The sequence below is a fragment of the Ambystoma mexicanum genome, chromosome 4p (assembly GCF_040938575.1).
Source record: "Ambystoma mexicanum isolate Mex_15411 chromosome 4p, UKY_AmexF1_1, whole genome shotgun sequence".
Classification (NCBI taxonomy): Eukaryota; Metazoa; Chordata; class Amphibia; order Caudata; family Ambystomatidae; genus Ambystoma; species Ambystoma mexicanum.
This window is the reverse complement of record NC_090927.1, coordinates 82,256,812-82,270,636: the sequence shown is the minus strand read 5'-3', so window position 1 is coordinate 82,270,636 and position 13,825 is coordinate 82,256,812. Positions and strand designations below refer to the sequence as shown.

The window sequence follows — 13,825 nt, the reverse complement described above, 5'->3', positions numbered from 1 at the left end:
CGATTAAATCCGCTTGACAACATATCAGCTTGCCAACACTACTCCTCCTGAACAGGCAGAAAAGGGATCTGCCTGCGATTATATCCCCCTGCCAACACCATCCCTGCTGAACAAGCAGCAAAGGGATATGCCTGCGATTATATTCCCTGCGAACACGACTCCTCCTGAAAAGGCAGCAAAGGGATCTGCCTACAATTATATCCCCTTGCCACCACTAATACTCCTGAACAGGCAGCAAAGGGATCTGCCTGCGATTATATACCCTTGCCAACACTACTCCTCCCGAACAGGCAGCAAAGGGATCTGCCTGTGATTTTATGCCCTTGACAACATATCACCTTGCCAACACTACTCCTCCTGAAAAGGCTGCAAAGGGATCTGCCTGCGATTACATCCCCTTGCAACATATCCCCTCCTGAACAGGCAGCAAAGGGGTATTAGGCAGAATCCAGTGCAGTTCTCTTAGGGAGCACTACACCAGATTAGGACTACAGGTGAGAGCAATAAATCCCCTTTGGTATCAGTCTGTACCACAAAGATTTAGTTGGTAGCTGTGGCTGAGCAGTCAGACTTATCTCAAGAGGGAGATGAGCAGTATTCAGGGTTTACACAATAGGCCTACAGCACTATGGCACAAGGAAACACTGACCAAAGCTTTGTATTTAAAAATAAGATATATATTTATTTTAATACATGTCTAAGAAAAATGCATATATCACAGTATCAAGCAAGTTAAATTAAGTCAAAGGAAACATATACACAGTCCCAAGGGCCCAGGAGCAAACTGTTCTTGTAGCAGCAATCAAGTCTTTGGTTAACGATATTGAAAAGGTGGATCCGGAGGGCGAAAGACAATGTTAAGAGAGAGGGGCGCCCGACCCAACAGGTAGATAAAGGATTTAAAACAACTTTAGGGCTAAGGCGAAGAAAGGGCGGTCTGGCGGAACAATGTACCTTTACATGAAGAAGTGGCTCCTGCGGTGGCGGTTGTTCCTGGTAGTTCCTGCAATTCCGGTGATCCAGCAGCGGAAGAGGAGCTCTCGTTGTGAGGAATGTTCGAGTTACTGCACTACCCAGGGATGAAACCAGCCGCGGTGCTGACCGATTAATAAAATGTATGCTCCTTTAAATCGCGGTCCGGGTGGACTGGTGCCTGGCTATCTGGCCTCTGAGTACAGCGTACGGGAGATTCGACCAAGGCAGGTCCGAGAATGCGATTGGCAAACTGATTGACCCCACCAGCTCAAGGGAGGAAGGCTCTTGCAGATGAAGATCTTCTCTCGTCGTGTGGAGAAAAGTGGTGAGACGCTGCAGCAGGGCTTCACCGGTGGTTCAGTCGTTGCAGATGTCTTTGGCTTCTCTCCTCTTCGGCTTCTTAGTTATAGTGGCGACGTCTTTCTCTTCCATTCCTCAGGACCCTGCTTTTATGCAAAAAGATCCACATTCATACAGCCTAGCTGTCACTCGCACAGTGGAGTGATCATCTTGGCGGGAGACCCTCCAGCCTATCAGGATAGAGAGCGACATGGGTTGCTGAGGCAACCCTGTCCATGGGTCCTACGCCCCCTCCCACACAATGGACCCACCCCAGACTCAGTGGCGCTGAAAGGAGGGCTTCTCGGTAGAAGCCCGTCAAACGGACGAACAAAGGATCCCCGACCTGGGTTAGGAGTTTAGAGAAAGACACGAGAAAGAAGTTATATTAAAGTTCTGGCAATAAAAACCTACCGGAGTAAAGTTAATATTAAAATGCACCTTGGTATGTTAGAGGCTGTCAGAAAAGGTGGTAGCCTTGAACAATGGGAAAATCCCATAGGGAAATATTTGCGGTCGAATATTTACAGTAGTAACCACTGCCACCAGCCAGAAACTTTTGAGAGAGGGACTGTGTGGTACCCCCTCGAAAATGAACCTAAGGGAAAAACTATTAACCCTTCCCAGTACTTCCATAGTAAGATGGGTTGTACTGGTTTAGTCCATAGGATTTGACTAGTAAAGTCAATTGGGACTTTACATGCCCTGGGAGACAGTAGTCAGTCCCAGGGTATGGAGTCTATGTTTGGGGGTCGCTACGACACCCCTGTGTCACTGCACAGAGGGTGCTGTGTAACACATGTGAATAAAGATGGTTCCTATGGGGTTGAGAAAATCCCATAAGCATTAAACACAAAAATAGCCTAGAAAACACGTAGCAAAAATGCCTAAGAATGGAAAAAAGAGTCTCACTCTTAGCAGGTAACAAGAAACAAACCCTTCAAATCCAGCATAACTGCTGGGGGACTCTATAGGCAAGGGAAATAGAATGAGAATTCTCCCTAACAAAGGGTCTGGCTGCAATTATACCCCCTACCAACACCACCCCTGCTGAACAGGCAGCACATGTATCTTCCTGCGATTATATCTGCTTGCAACATAATCCCTTCTGAACAGGCAGCAAATCGATCAGCCTGTGATTATATCCTGATGCCAACACCACCCCTCCTGAACAGGCAGCACAGGGATCTGCCTGCGATTATATTCCCCTGCCAACACCACCCCTGCTGAACAAGCAGCAAAGGGATCTGCCTGCGATTATATTCCCTTGCCAATACTACTCCTCCTGAACAAGCAGCAATGGGATGTGCCTGCAATTATATCACCTTACCAACACTACTCCACCTGAACAGGCAGCAAAGGGATCTGCCTGTGGTTATATCTCCTATGAACACGACCCCACCTGAACAGGCAGCAAAGGGATCTGCCTGTGATTATATCCCCTTGCCAAGTCTACCCCTCCTGAACAAGCAGCAATGGGATGTGCCTGCAATTATATCACCTTACCAACACTACTCCTCCTGAACAGGCAGCAAAGGGATCCGCCTGCGATAATATCCCCCTGCCAACACCACCCTGCCTGAACAGGCAGCGAAGGCATCTGCTTGCGATTATATCCCCTTGCCAACACTACTCCTCCTGAACAGGCAGCAAAGGGATATGCCTGCGATTATATCCCCTTGCGAACACTACTCCTCCTGAACAGGCAGCAACGGGACCAGCCTGTGATTATATCACAATGCCAACAACACCCCCTCCCCCAACAGGCAGCACAGGGATCAGCCTGTGATTATATCCCCCTGCCAATACCACCCCTCCTGAACAAGCAGCAAAGGGATCTGCCTGCGATTATATCCTGATGCCAAGACAACCCCCCCTGAAGAGGCTGCAGGAATTTGTTATGGGTTCAGGCAAAACCCCCACCTCACGTGTTGTTGGAGTGGGGATCTCAAAGTCATCTTTTGGATGTTCTGTAAGGATCTCCATGCACCCTGAGGAGGGGATGCTTCCCAGCCAATTGTGTCTGCATTCTGAGAACCAATCAGTGCAACGAGAGTTTAGTTAGTTTATTTATTCCTCCACCTTTGGTAGAAGAGCGTTTCTTAATGTTTATTTTTACTTGACATACAATTTACAGGGTGCTGGGACTCTGCCATGCGGTGGGATTGAACCCTGAAAATAGCAATGCGAGTTAACCAGTGAAATTCAGAATAGATGTGACTTAGCCCTCATTGTTGTCGGCAGTTTTAGGCCTCAGCAGACCTTCCTGAGTAGTATTATGCTTTGCCTGGTCCTTTATAACGTCAGAGGCATCAGTTATCAGAGCCTGATTAGCAACATCTACTACAGACCGTCCTGTAACTTTCAGCATTTAAACTTGCGCCCCCGCCCCCTCCCATTCCCGCGACATACCTTCACACACTCTCCCACACATACATTTACTAAATCGATCCTTTTTTGGTTCTCTCTGAAGAAAGCAATTTTTTCTCTTCAGACCTTTGATACTCATGGACATCTCCCCAAAGGTCCCAGGGGACCCGTATACATGAGGGGCGACTGACCTCGTGCTGTAAGGGTCACTATTGCCAGTCCTGCTTTTTCGTCCACAGTACTTTGCCGACTGGGTCCTAACAGGACATCCCTGGAAGAAGCTGCCCAGTAGCTTTCCTTTGCACACAATCAAGGGGGGTCATGAACTGCTCACCTGGTGACAATGATTACAGAGACCATGGCGAGAGTGATGAAGGCCCATTATGGCCAAGAGCACTGAGATGGGATAAGCAGGTGCGATTGCCCCTTCCCCAGTTCCTCTGCTACCCCTGCTGCCTTCGTTCAACTCCCTGGGGGCGCTCCCCTTGTACAGCGCTCTGATGCTTACATGTTCCTGCTCATACATATACATACTCGGTGAAACCTATGGCATGCTAGCGGTCTACATATCCAAGAAAAAGAACATAGTGTTCCATCACATCATGTACTACAGCTTAATGCAGCAGGGCAGAGCAGAACACACTGTGCAGTAATCCGGGCTACCTGTGTGCAAAGCAAAGCCAATAAAAGTATTCTTATTGCAAATCAGTCTTGCTTCCTCCAGCACAGGCCCACACTCTTAAAACTGATTTACATCACTTCACCCCCAGACAACTCACCAGAATGTGACTTAATACATTGGGTCTTATAAGTTTGGCGGCGCAAGAAAAGTGGCGGGAAAAGTGGCAGTAGTTTGCCAGCAGGAGTTGGCTGATTTACCTCCAGCCAAGAGTTGGAGTAAATTGGGCCCCAACCACCAAAAAAGAGCCGGTATTACCTGCAACGGTAATACCAGCAATTGACTCCATGGAATTGGGAATTGTCTGCGGTTGCTGCTACCTCACGGGCTGGTAACGGAAGGTCCGTTTGCTGGTATCTCGCTGGAATTACTGGTGGGATACTGGAAACCTTATAATGAGGCCCATTGACTTTACCATTTCTCAGGAGATGACTCGTATGTATAGTTTGTTATATAGCAAACTTTTCTAAATGTTGCTATTTTCTTGTATATTTCCTCTCCTCATCGTTGATTTTCTTGACTCTTTTCCGTTCTTATTTTTCTATAATATTATTAGTGTTTTATTTCTCTGTCTATTTTTAGTTTTGGCTGGTAAACGCCAAAAACGATTGCATTGGATTACAGTTTGGTGGGAGATGACATTTTAGAGGGGACAGACATCTTTTATTATTTGTCTACCCATTGACTGGCAATGCACATGTTAAGTTCCATTGCCATTCCAACCCCCTACCTGCCCTAAACACATCCTCCTGGGATCTCTTGAGCTAGCGCCATCAAGTGGTAACATCAAACTTTGGCCTGCCTGTGTACTTCTAAGCAGTGTGCTGAGAGTTAATGGCTTAAATACCACTTAAATTGCAATACTGGTGCAACAAAATGTCTTGAACAAGTGCGACTTCAACCACCTGATTTATATCCGCCCCTTGCATTGAAGTCCTGTTAAAAACAAGCATTGCCAAAGCCAATAATTGTATCTATAGGTATTAGATTGACGTTTACCGGCACTTCTATTATGTGCCCGGGTAATCACAACATGTTCTAGCCCATGCCTACACAAAAGCTACAACTATGATCATTTTCAATGCCTGTTTAAGCTAGTGTCAGTTTTACTTTATTATTCATTTATTATTTTATTATTATTTTTGTTTTTCCTTCTCGCTCCACACTCTCCTTTTGTTCCCCCTTCCATGCACTTCTCCCCCTTCTCCCTCTACCCTGCACTTGCACGTTCTCAATGTCACTGGGCCTAGTAAGATCATTGTTTTTGCTCTCCCTTTGTTCCCCTGCCCTTGCCTTGTCGCGCTCTGAAACACTTGTGTATGAGCGCGATAGAAATCAAATATCAATGCCATGGTAAATGGTATTCAGTTTACTTGCATTAGGTTAATAATATATGAATCTTATAATACACCGCTGTCACTTTAAGTGTAATTGGAGCCGGTGGCAACGCCGGCTTGCAGCGTATGCAAGAAAGTGAAAGTAACTTTCTTTTCCAGACCTGAGCAGGCGCGGGTCGCCAAGCAACGGGAGCGAAACATCTGGGCAGGACGCGGATTTACGTAGCGAGGAGCGTCACGCGAAGCGTATGGATAACACAGGTAAGCGGAGATAAATGGACAATACAGACAATAGCTTTGGGAACACGTGGGACACATAAACATAATTATGGTGGTGTGATTCTTCGCAGGTTACCATTGAGATCATAGCGGAGTGAAACAGGACGGAATGCAAATAGTGCCACTTTATAAACAGGTATAAAACATATATTAAGAGTACCCAAACACCATAGATAAGTGTTCCACCATGAAGCTTACTTGCATTTTATCTTTTGTTTATTTGTGGTGATTCATATCCTGGGATCTGAATTAACTGGATATCTACGCAAATGGTATGTGTTCACAATTACTTGATGTTGATTCTTGAACTTTCATGACTTTAATGCTTTTGGTACTTTGAAATATGGGGGCACGTGTCTTTTTATGGACAACACCGTTAACAAAATGATATGATATGAATGACTTTGGACTGATTTTCCTTTGAACATAACACTGGAATGTGGTCAATATTGTTGTTTGACATGACAAATGTTTGCTGGTTATTTTTGTATGACAATGTAACATGATGACGATAGTGCCTAGAGCCCTGATGACGGCATAATACTCTAACAGGCGCTATATCAATAAACGTCGCCTAAGCCTCAGTAATAAAATAGAAGATAAGATTCTTCATAATTTAACCAATGAGTACTGAGTGATGATTATGAAATAAATATTACTACAACAATTCAAAATTGAGCAGCTCCATTTGGAGAGCGGGGGAGAGCACACCTAGTGCCAGATTGAGTTCTGATCCCTTTTCTATTGTTCATACTTCAACCTTGTGCCAGGGTCTCAAGGTGTGCCCCAAATATACAAACATATATATGTATCTAGATAAAAAAGTAACTTAAACAAACGTAGCAGTTCCCACCCTTCTCAAATCAGTTTTACCAGTTTTACCAGTTATCACTTTATTATCATTGTAGTATTTCTGTAAATATCCTTCTTTAACTACAATTCATTTTTGTATCTTCAATGTGTAATATAAACATGAATGAATCTCTTTCAGGCTCCCCTCAGCTGCCTCTTCCCCTTCTCTCATACCAGACTGTCTGGCCGCAAATTCAGGAGTGTGGCGCCGCCAATGAACTCTGCCTTAATGCCAGTAAGACTGAGATCCTCCTCATTGGGACACACGCTCCCTCCTTTCCTCTCTCTCTCTCTGGCCGGCCAGTCTGTGCCTTCTTGCTCCTCCTACTTTTGAGGATAAGAACCTTGGGGTCATCTTCGACTCCACCCTCTCCTTCTCCCCTCACATCTCTGACATCTCTAAGAAGTCAAACTATCAGCTGCACCTCCCCAGAGGTATTCATCCTTTCCTCACTTTCCCCCAGAAGCTCACTGTCTCCAGAGCCCTGGTTCTCTCTAGACTGGACTACTGCAACAGCCCCGTTCTAAACCTACCTGCCTCTACTCTCCGACCTCTACAACTTATCCAGAACAGGACTGTGAAACTTGTCCTTGGCCTCAAGCCCCGGGATTGCATCTCTCCAGCTCTGAAATCTCTTTACGGCTCCCTCTGGCGACAAGGATCAAGTTCAAGATGCTTTGCATCATCTACAAAGCTTTCTGGGGCCTTGGACCGCACTAACTCCAACTCTCTCTACCTAAACATCTCCCTTCTCAAGCTCTGCGCTCATCCACCTCCAACTCCTTGAGGGTCAGTCGCTTCTCCAATCAATGAGTTGGGGGGAGATCTTTATCTTCGGCTGGGGCCTCCCTCTGGAACAGCCTCCCTGCCTCTCTCAAACTGGAGCAGAACCACCTCCGGTTCCGGAAGCAACTCAAGACCTTGCTTTTTGCTCCCGCTTTCTCTCTTCCTCTCCCCTGCTGATGTCCCGATTGCTCCATGCACTGGTCCCCTGGCCACCCTCTGAACTTGGACCCAGGCTCCTGCATGTCCAGTTGCCCTTGCACTGCCTCTTGGCAGCCCCAGCACTTAAGGGTCTGTACCTGCAACCCTACGGTTCCTTCTATCTGCACTTATGAGCCACCCGTTGGGTGCACTTTCTGATTTACCTGCACTGATCCACCCGCTGGCCGCACTTTTGAGTTACCTGCACATCTCTGTCCCCTGCACTTCTCCCCTTCGACTTCCATGCACTTGTGCGATCTGAATGACACAAGCCCTAGTAAGATCGTTGTTTTGTCCTCCGTTTCCCCCTTCTTGTCTTGTCGCGCCTAGAAACACTTGTGTATAGGCACGTTATAATTGCCATATCATATCAATGAATGCTTTTTCAATGCGATGTCCTTGCACTGAGTTTGTTACTGCTACTTTTGAGGCGGTAACAAAATTAACGCCACTTTTACCGTAGCGCAGAATACATGTGGCCTTTATGTGGAGGATTTGCCTCCAGCAAGTTTGTAGAGGTAGATTTCTCACTTCAGGTCCAAAAATGATCCGATTTATTGCAGTGGAGTTACTGCCCCATGGAGTCCTATGTACTCAAAACATGGGGAATTACACTATCTTTACCCCAACTGTAATCATGCAGTAAATCTGCTGGACCATGTGGCTGTTAGGGTAAACAAGTTTGACGGTATTTAAGCAGAAATACCGCCAAACTTGTACTGAGGTCCATAGTCACGAAAGTTCTGCATGCACTGAACTGCAGCCCCTCCATCAGACCTGATTCCTGCCAATGGGAGATGAGGAGGGAAGGAGTACCTGCGGTAGTGCAGCGCTCTACTAGTCTCCCTGTTCTCCCTCTCGGCTCACCCTCTCGGCGCTCAACCAGTCTCCCTGCTCACCCTCTCAGCACTCTACCAGTCTCCCTGCTCACCCTCTCTGCACTCTCCCAGTCTCACTGCTCACCCTCTCAGCACTCTCCCAGTCTCCCTGCTCACCCTCTCTGCACTCATCTAGACTCCCTGCTCACCCTCTCACCACTCTACTAGTCTTCCTGCTGACCCTCTTGGCACTCAACTAGTCTCCCTGCTCACCCTCTCAGCACTCTACTAGTCTCCCTGCTCACCCTCTCGGCACTCTACCAGTCTCCCTGCTCACCCTCTCAAAATGGCCGACAGAGGCCTGATATTTCCACCTATAGACACTGGTGTTTGCTCCCTCACCAGCAATATCTTCCTTCGAGCACCCCAACAGAGAAGGGGTGTGATGCGTACGGCTTGAGATGCAAGCTGGCAGTAATATAAGTGCCTAAGCAGGGCCAGGGGTGGAGTGGGAGCCAAAAGAGACCCTGGAAATTATTTTCAAAGTGGCCCCATATTACACATTTTCAACAAGCCCAATGCTTTTCCTATGGGGAAATTTGGAAACACCTCACACAAGAGACCCAGGGTGCAGAGGCCTACCGGGAACTCTCCAGAGTTCCCTATAGGCCAGTCCACCCAAGGCACCCCCTCCTCTTCTTTGCTGTCTCTGAGGGTTGCCATGGGCAGGGAGTGGGGCTTGTGGGGGGGCATTATGTGGCTAATTCCCAACAGAGAAGCTCGCTTATAGAAGCCCTGTGGGGTTGAATCATTGCTGACTATCCGGTGTACTCTTTTTTCCTTTCTTCTGTGAAACCCCACAGGCAATATTTCGCTCCTACCTGATGAGATGATCAGCCTGGCCTGCACTGTGCAGAGGAGGCCCAAGGCCAGGGCAAGGGTGCTTACTGCAGACGCCTTCATGCTGCTGTCGGGGACAGTGTCTGACTCCCCAGCATGCTGCTCCCTGCCATTTAAAGGCGCACACAGGTGGGAAGGGAGGGGGCAGTGACAGGTGTCCGGAACACCGCCAAACCCATTTCACAACAGGTTGTTTCGCAACCGGAGAGTGCTGGGGAAATGTCCGGGGAACATCCATTCAAATGAAGCAGAAAAAGGATTTTTTGTTCCTTCTGTGTATTTGCCAATCGTTGTCACCTTGTATCAGTGTATTGCTTCACTGAGCCCCACACGGTCTGTGTGGAGGCGGAATATCCCCTCCCCTCCAGGGACACATTACCTTTCTATCACTGTCCATTGAACACGAGTAGCTGCATTTTATTTTTATTTTTTATTTTTTTATTTTACATTTGTATAGCGTACATGCAGCCCTTGGGCATCGCAGCGCTGTTACTTGTGAGTAGCTTAGTTACAGATAGAAAACATTTGCATGTGGGTTGTATATACATTACATACAGTTGCATAAAATACATTAGAGCATTCTAGTCTTGTGGGAATAGATCTTGAGTTAGCTGGCGTGTGGTCAGTGCTTGCGGAATGCCAGAGGGGAGTTTTCTCCACGAAGGGCAGGTGGTTGGGCGTTCCACTGCAGAACTGCTAGGTATGGGAAGCTGGCGCCTCCTGCTCGGGCTCTCTTAATTTTAGGTACTGTGAGCATGTTCCTGTAGAGTGTTCTAGTCGGTCCTGTAGAGGAGATGGGGTGAATTCTTTCTGAGAGGTAGGGGGGGCAGTTAGGCGGATACACTTATGTGTGAGGGCAAGGGCTTTAAAGATAACTCTCTCTTTAACAGGGAGCAAGTGCGCCTGTTTCCCTGCGGCCGTGATGTGTTCTTTTTTTCGGGATGGCTGTGCGCAAGGCATTGTTTTGGATGACTTGTAGCTTTGCCATGTTTTTTTGTAGACATGCCTGGGAAGAGGACATTAACCAGGTTACTGAACGTAGTGACCACCTTACTCCTAGTCCATAGTCCCCTTTCCTCCATACTTATGGGACATTCCTCTGTCCTGTGGGACGGGACCGGAGCACTTTGAAAATCTATCAAAAATGTTGCAATTTTTGTAGTCCTTCCTCTCTTTCTGCGTGGGGTACAGCATGCGGCCATAACCCCGCCCATCTCGGCTCCGTCCCGCGCATCGCCCATCAGTCCTTTTCTATCGCCAGGTCAGAGACCTTTAAGCAATAACAGAGGAACCTTATTAGAGGGGACAGCGGGCGGGCGTATGGAGGAAAGGGGACTATTGACTAGGAGTAAGGTGGTCACTACGGTGAGTAACCTGGTTATACTCCTACGTCCCGTCCCCTTTCCTCCATACTTGGGAGATTCCCAAGCACTCCTCACAGGAACTACGGGTGGATGGAAAAAAACCCTACTGAAAAAAGTTCTTCAGCACAACCTGGCCAAACTGAGCATCAGATCTGGAGCTCAGGTCTAGACAATAATGTTTACAAAAAGCCGATGGGGAGGCCCAAGTAGCAACCTTTGTGATGGTCTCCGAGGGGACATATTTCTGAAAGGCAACTGCGGCTGCCTTTCCCCGCACCAGGTGCACATGAATTCCTTTAGGAGGCTGCAGACCTCGGACAGTGTAAGACTCAGTAATATAGGTTGCGATCCACCTGGAGATAGTTGCGTTAGAGGCCTGCCTACCTTGTGGATTACCAATGGTCACCAATAGTTACGAAGAGCTCCTAAATTCAGATGTTCCATCCAGATAGAACATAAGAGTCCTTCTAACATCCAAGGGATGCAAAACCCTTTCCGCTTCTGAAGCTAGGTTTGGAAAGAAGACCGGCAGGGAGATTGACTGATTCAGATGGCAATCAGAGACCACCTTTGGCAGGAAAGAAGGATTTGCCCCTAGGACCACCTTATCCTTGTGGAAAACTAAGAAGGGATGCTCCACCGGCAGAGCTTGCAGCTCACTCACACGCCTTGCTGAAGTAACGGCAACCAAAAAAGACACCTTCCACGAAAGGTGCTTAAGGTCCACCGTAGGCATAGGTTTGAACAGTTTATGGGGCAACGCCATAAGGACCACATTCAGATCCCAGGTCAGGTGCGGCTTGCGAACCGGAGGATAAAGATGTGTCAAACCTGCAAAGTGCCTCATAATCACCAGATTTGACAGTGAATAAGAGCACTGGTCCATGGATAGACAGGCGCCTACCGCCAAAAGATAAGTTCTGCATGACAGAACATGAATGCCCGATTCTGCTAGGTGAGACACGAAGGACGGCACTGTGTCAATCGTAGCCACCCTGGGGTCCAGCTTTTTGGCTAAGCACCAGTGACAGAACGGAAGCCACTTGCTTGTATACTGAGACCTCGTTGAGGGCTTCCTGGCTGCCTGAATTATTTGCATGTTATCAGCAGGCAGGTTGAGATGCTCTAAAGACCTGAACTCAGGCACCGTGCTGTTAGGGAGAATTCTCCTTCTAGGGCTAATTTCCCTCACCTAGTGAGTCCCCCAGCAGCTTTGCTGGATTTCTGGAGTTTATTTTTTCCACCTGGTAAGAGTGTGCATCCTTTTTGTCACTCTTATATGTGTTTTGGCTTATGTGTTGTTACTCAAATCTTGGGCACTGGAGCACACCCCTCCACATGCCCATGTTCTTGTATGGGTTACACACCACCTTTTGTGTAGTAACCCAGGGTTGTCTTTTAGACTTCCTTCTGACTCCATTTCGCTGAGGCTGACTCCTGTCCCCCAGAGAAAGGTACAGTTGCCATTTACTTTACATAGTCACTTTTACCACAGACCCAGTACACCCCATTTTACATGGAGTACTGGAAAGGGCTAATCTGTACCCCTTTTTTGTCTGTACCTCCCTGAGCATTGTTTTGCTCTTTTAACATTTAGACTTGGCTGGTGGCAGTGGTATCTACCCTAACCTATCTACCGCGATTATATTAGATAAACGTGGTAATCCTTTTGGCTATTTTAACAGCCTTAAGCATAAACCCGCTTGACCAAATCGTCTTTCTTTTGGCTCCGGTTGGGTTCATTCGCCATTTCTTTTTGTTAAAGTCCTTCTTGTGTTTTACTTTGCGCGGCAAACTAGGTTCGCCTTCTTTGTTCACCGTCTTTTGGTGGGCTTCTGCAGAGAAGCCCTCTTCTTGGCGCCTGGGTGTCTAGGTAGACTGAATGTGGGGAAAGGGTGTAGTCACTCCCTGCACAGGGTATTCTAGGAAACCCAAGTCGCACTTTATGATTGGCTAAGGTGGTTGTCCCGGCCGGACAACCCCCCTGCTGCGTGATTGACAGCCAGGCTGTGTGAATGGGGTTTTTGCGCATAAAAGGCAGGTCTCTTGGGCTAGAAGTCAGAGTCGCCTCTTGAACTACAAGAGAAGCGGAGAGAACAACGGCTGCTACAACTTCCCCGTCCCGGTGAAGCCCTGCTGTTGTCCTGAGCTATCTACCTTCGACGACTAAGAGAAGATCCAGTCCAGAGTCTTCTTCCGTTGAGCCTGGTGGGGATAACCAGCTCATCTTCTTCAGCCAGAGATCTACGTCATGGTCGAAATTGCTGCACACTGCTGTAGTGGTCCGGATAGCCATCTGCTGATCATCTTCTGTTTTTAAGGAGCGCATCTTTTATTCGTTGTCACTGCTGCCGGCTTCATCCCTGTGTGGTGCAGACCCCCTTCAGACGTCCTCCTTCACAATGAAGCTCCCGGAATCGTGGGTCTGCGGGAAACCACTAGGAACAACTGCCAGGGCACCAGCTGCACTGTTGGAAGAAGGTACTGTGTTCTGTTGAGGAAACTGGGTGAATCCCTTTTCTTCATCCACAAGGCTCGCCCTCCTTCTTATAACTTTTGCTTCCGAACATTGACAATATTCAAGTACTCTTTGGCTCTACGGAATCATGAACTGTCTAACGGTGTGATCTTCGGCACAGGCCTTCGGCCTAAACCTGGCTCTGACCCTTTGACTTTTGAACTCCTGTCTCTGAGTGTTTCTCGATACTATTTGCCTAACCTAAATATTGCCTGTGATTTTTGCCTCCAACTCCCTCTGGGTATCTCAGGTGCTAAGTGTGTTTTTGCCCCGGTAGCATTTCATGTCACGGATACGCGTTTATTTAGTAGACCGAACTGTCAAAAAGTGATCGCAACCGTATCTGCGGTATCATGTTTTGTTCATAACACTGGTTCATTCAAACACAGGGTACTTACCTTGAGACTTA

The 13,825-nt window shown here is 47.6% G+C and overlaps 1 protein-coding gene across 2 annotated transcripts in view; it reads right to left on the bottom strand.

Annotated features, from left to right (window-relative positions):
* LOC138453018 (multiple epidermal growth factor-like domains protein 10) overlaps window positions 1-9,603 on the bottom strand; it is a 318,657-nt gene extending 309,054 nt beyond the window's left edge. For both annotated transcript variants that reach the window (XM_069605429.1, XM_069605430.1), the window contains exon 1: window positions 9,516-9,603. In XM_069605429.1, the coding sequence (XP_069461530.1) occupies window positions 9,516-9,597 (82 nt within the window). In that variant the 5' untranslated portion in view covers window positions 9,598-9,603. The remainder of the gene's footprint in view (window positions 1-9,515) is intronic.
* Window positions 9,604-13,825: the final 4,222 nt, after the last annotated feature.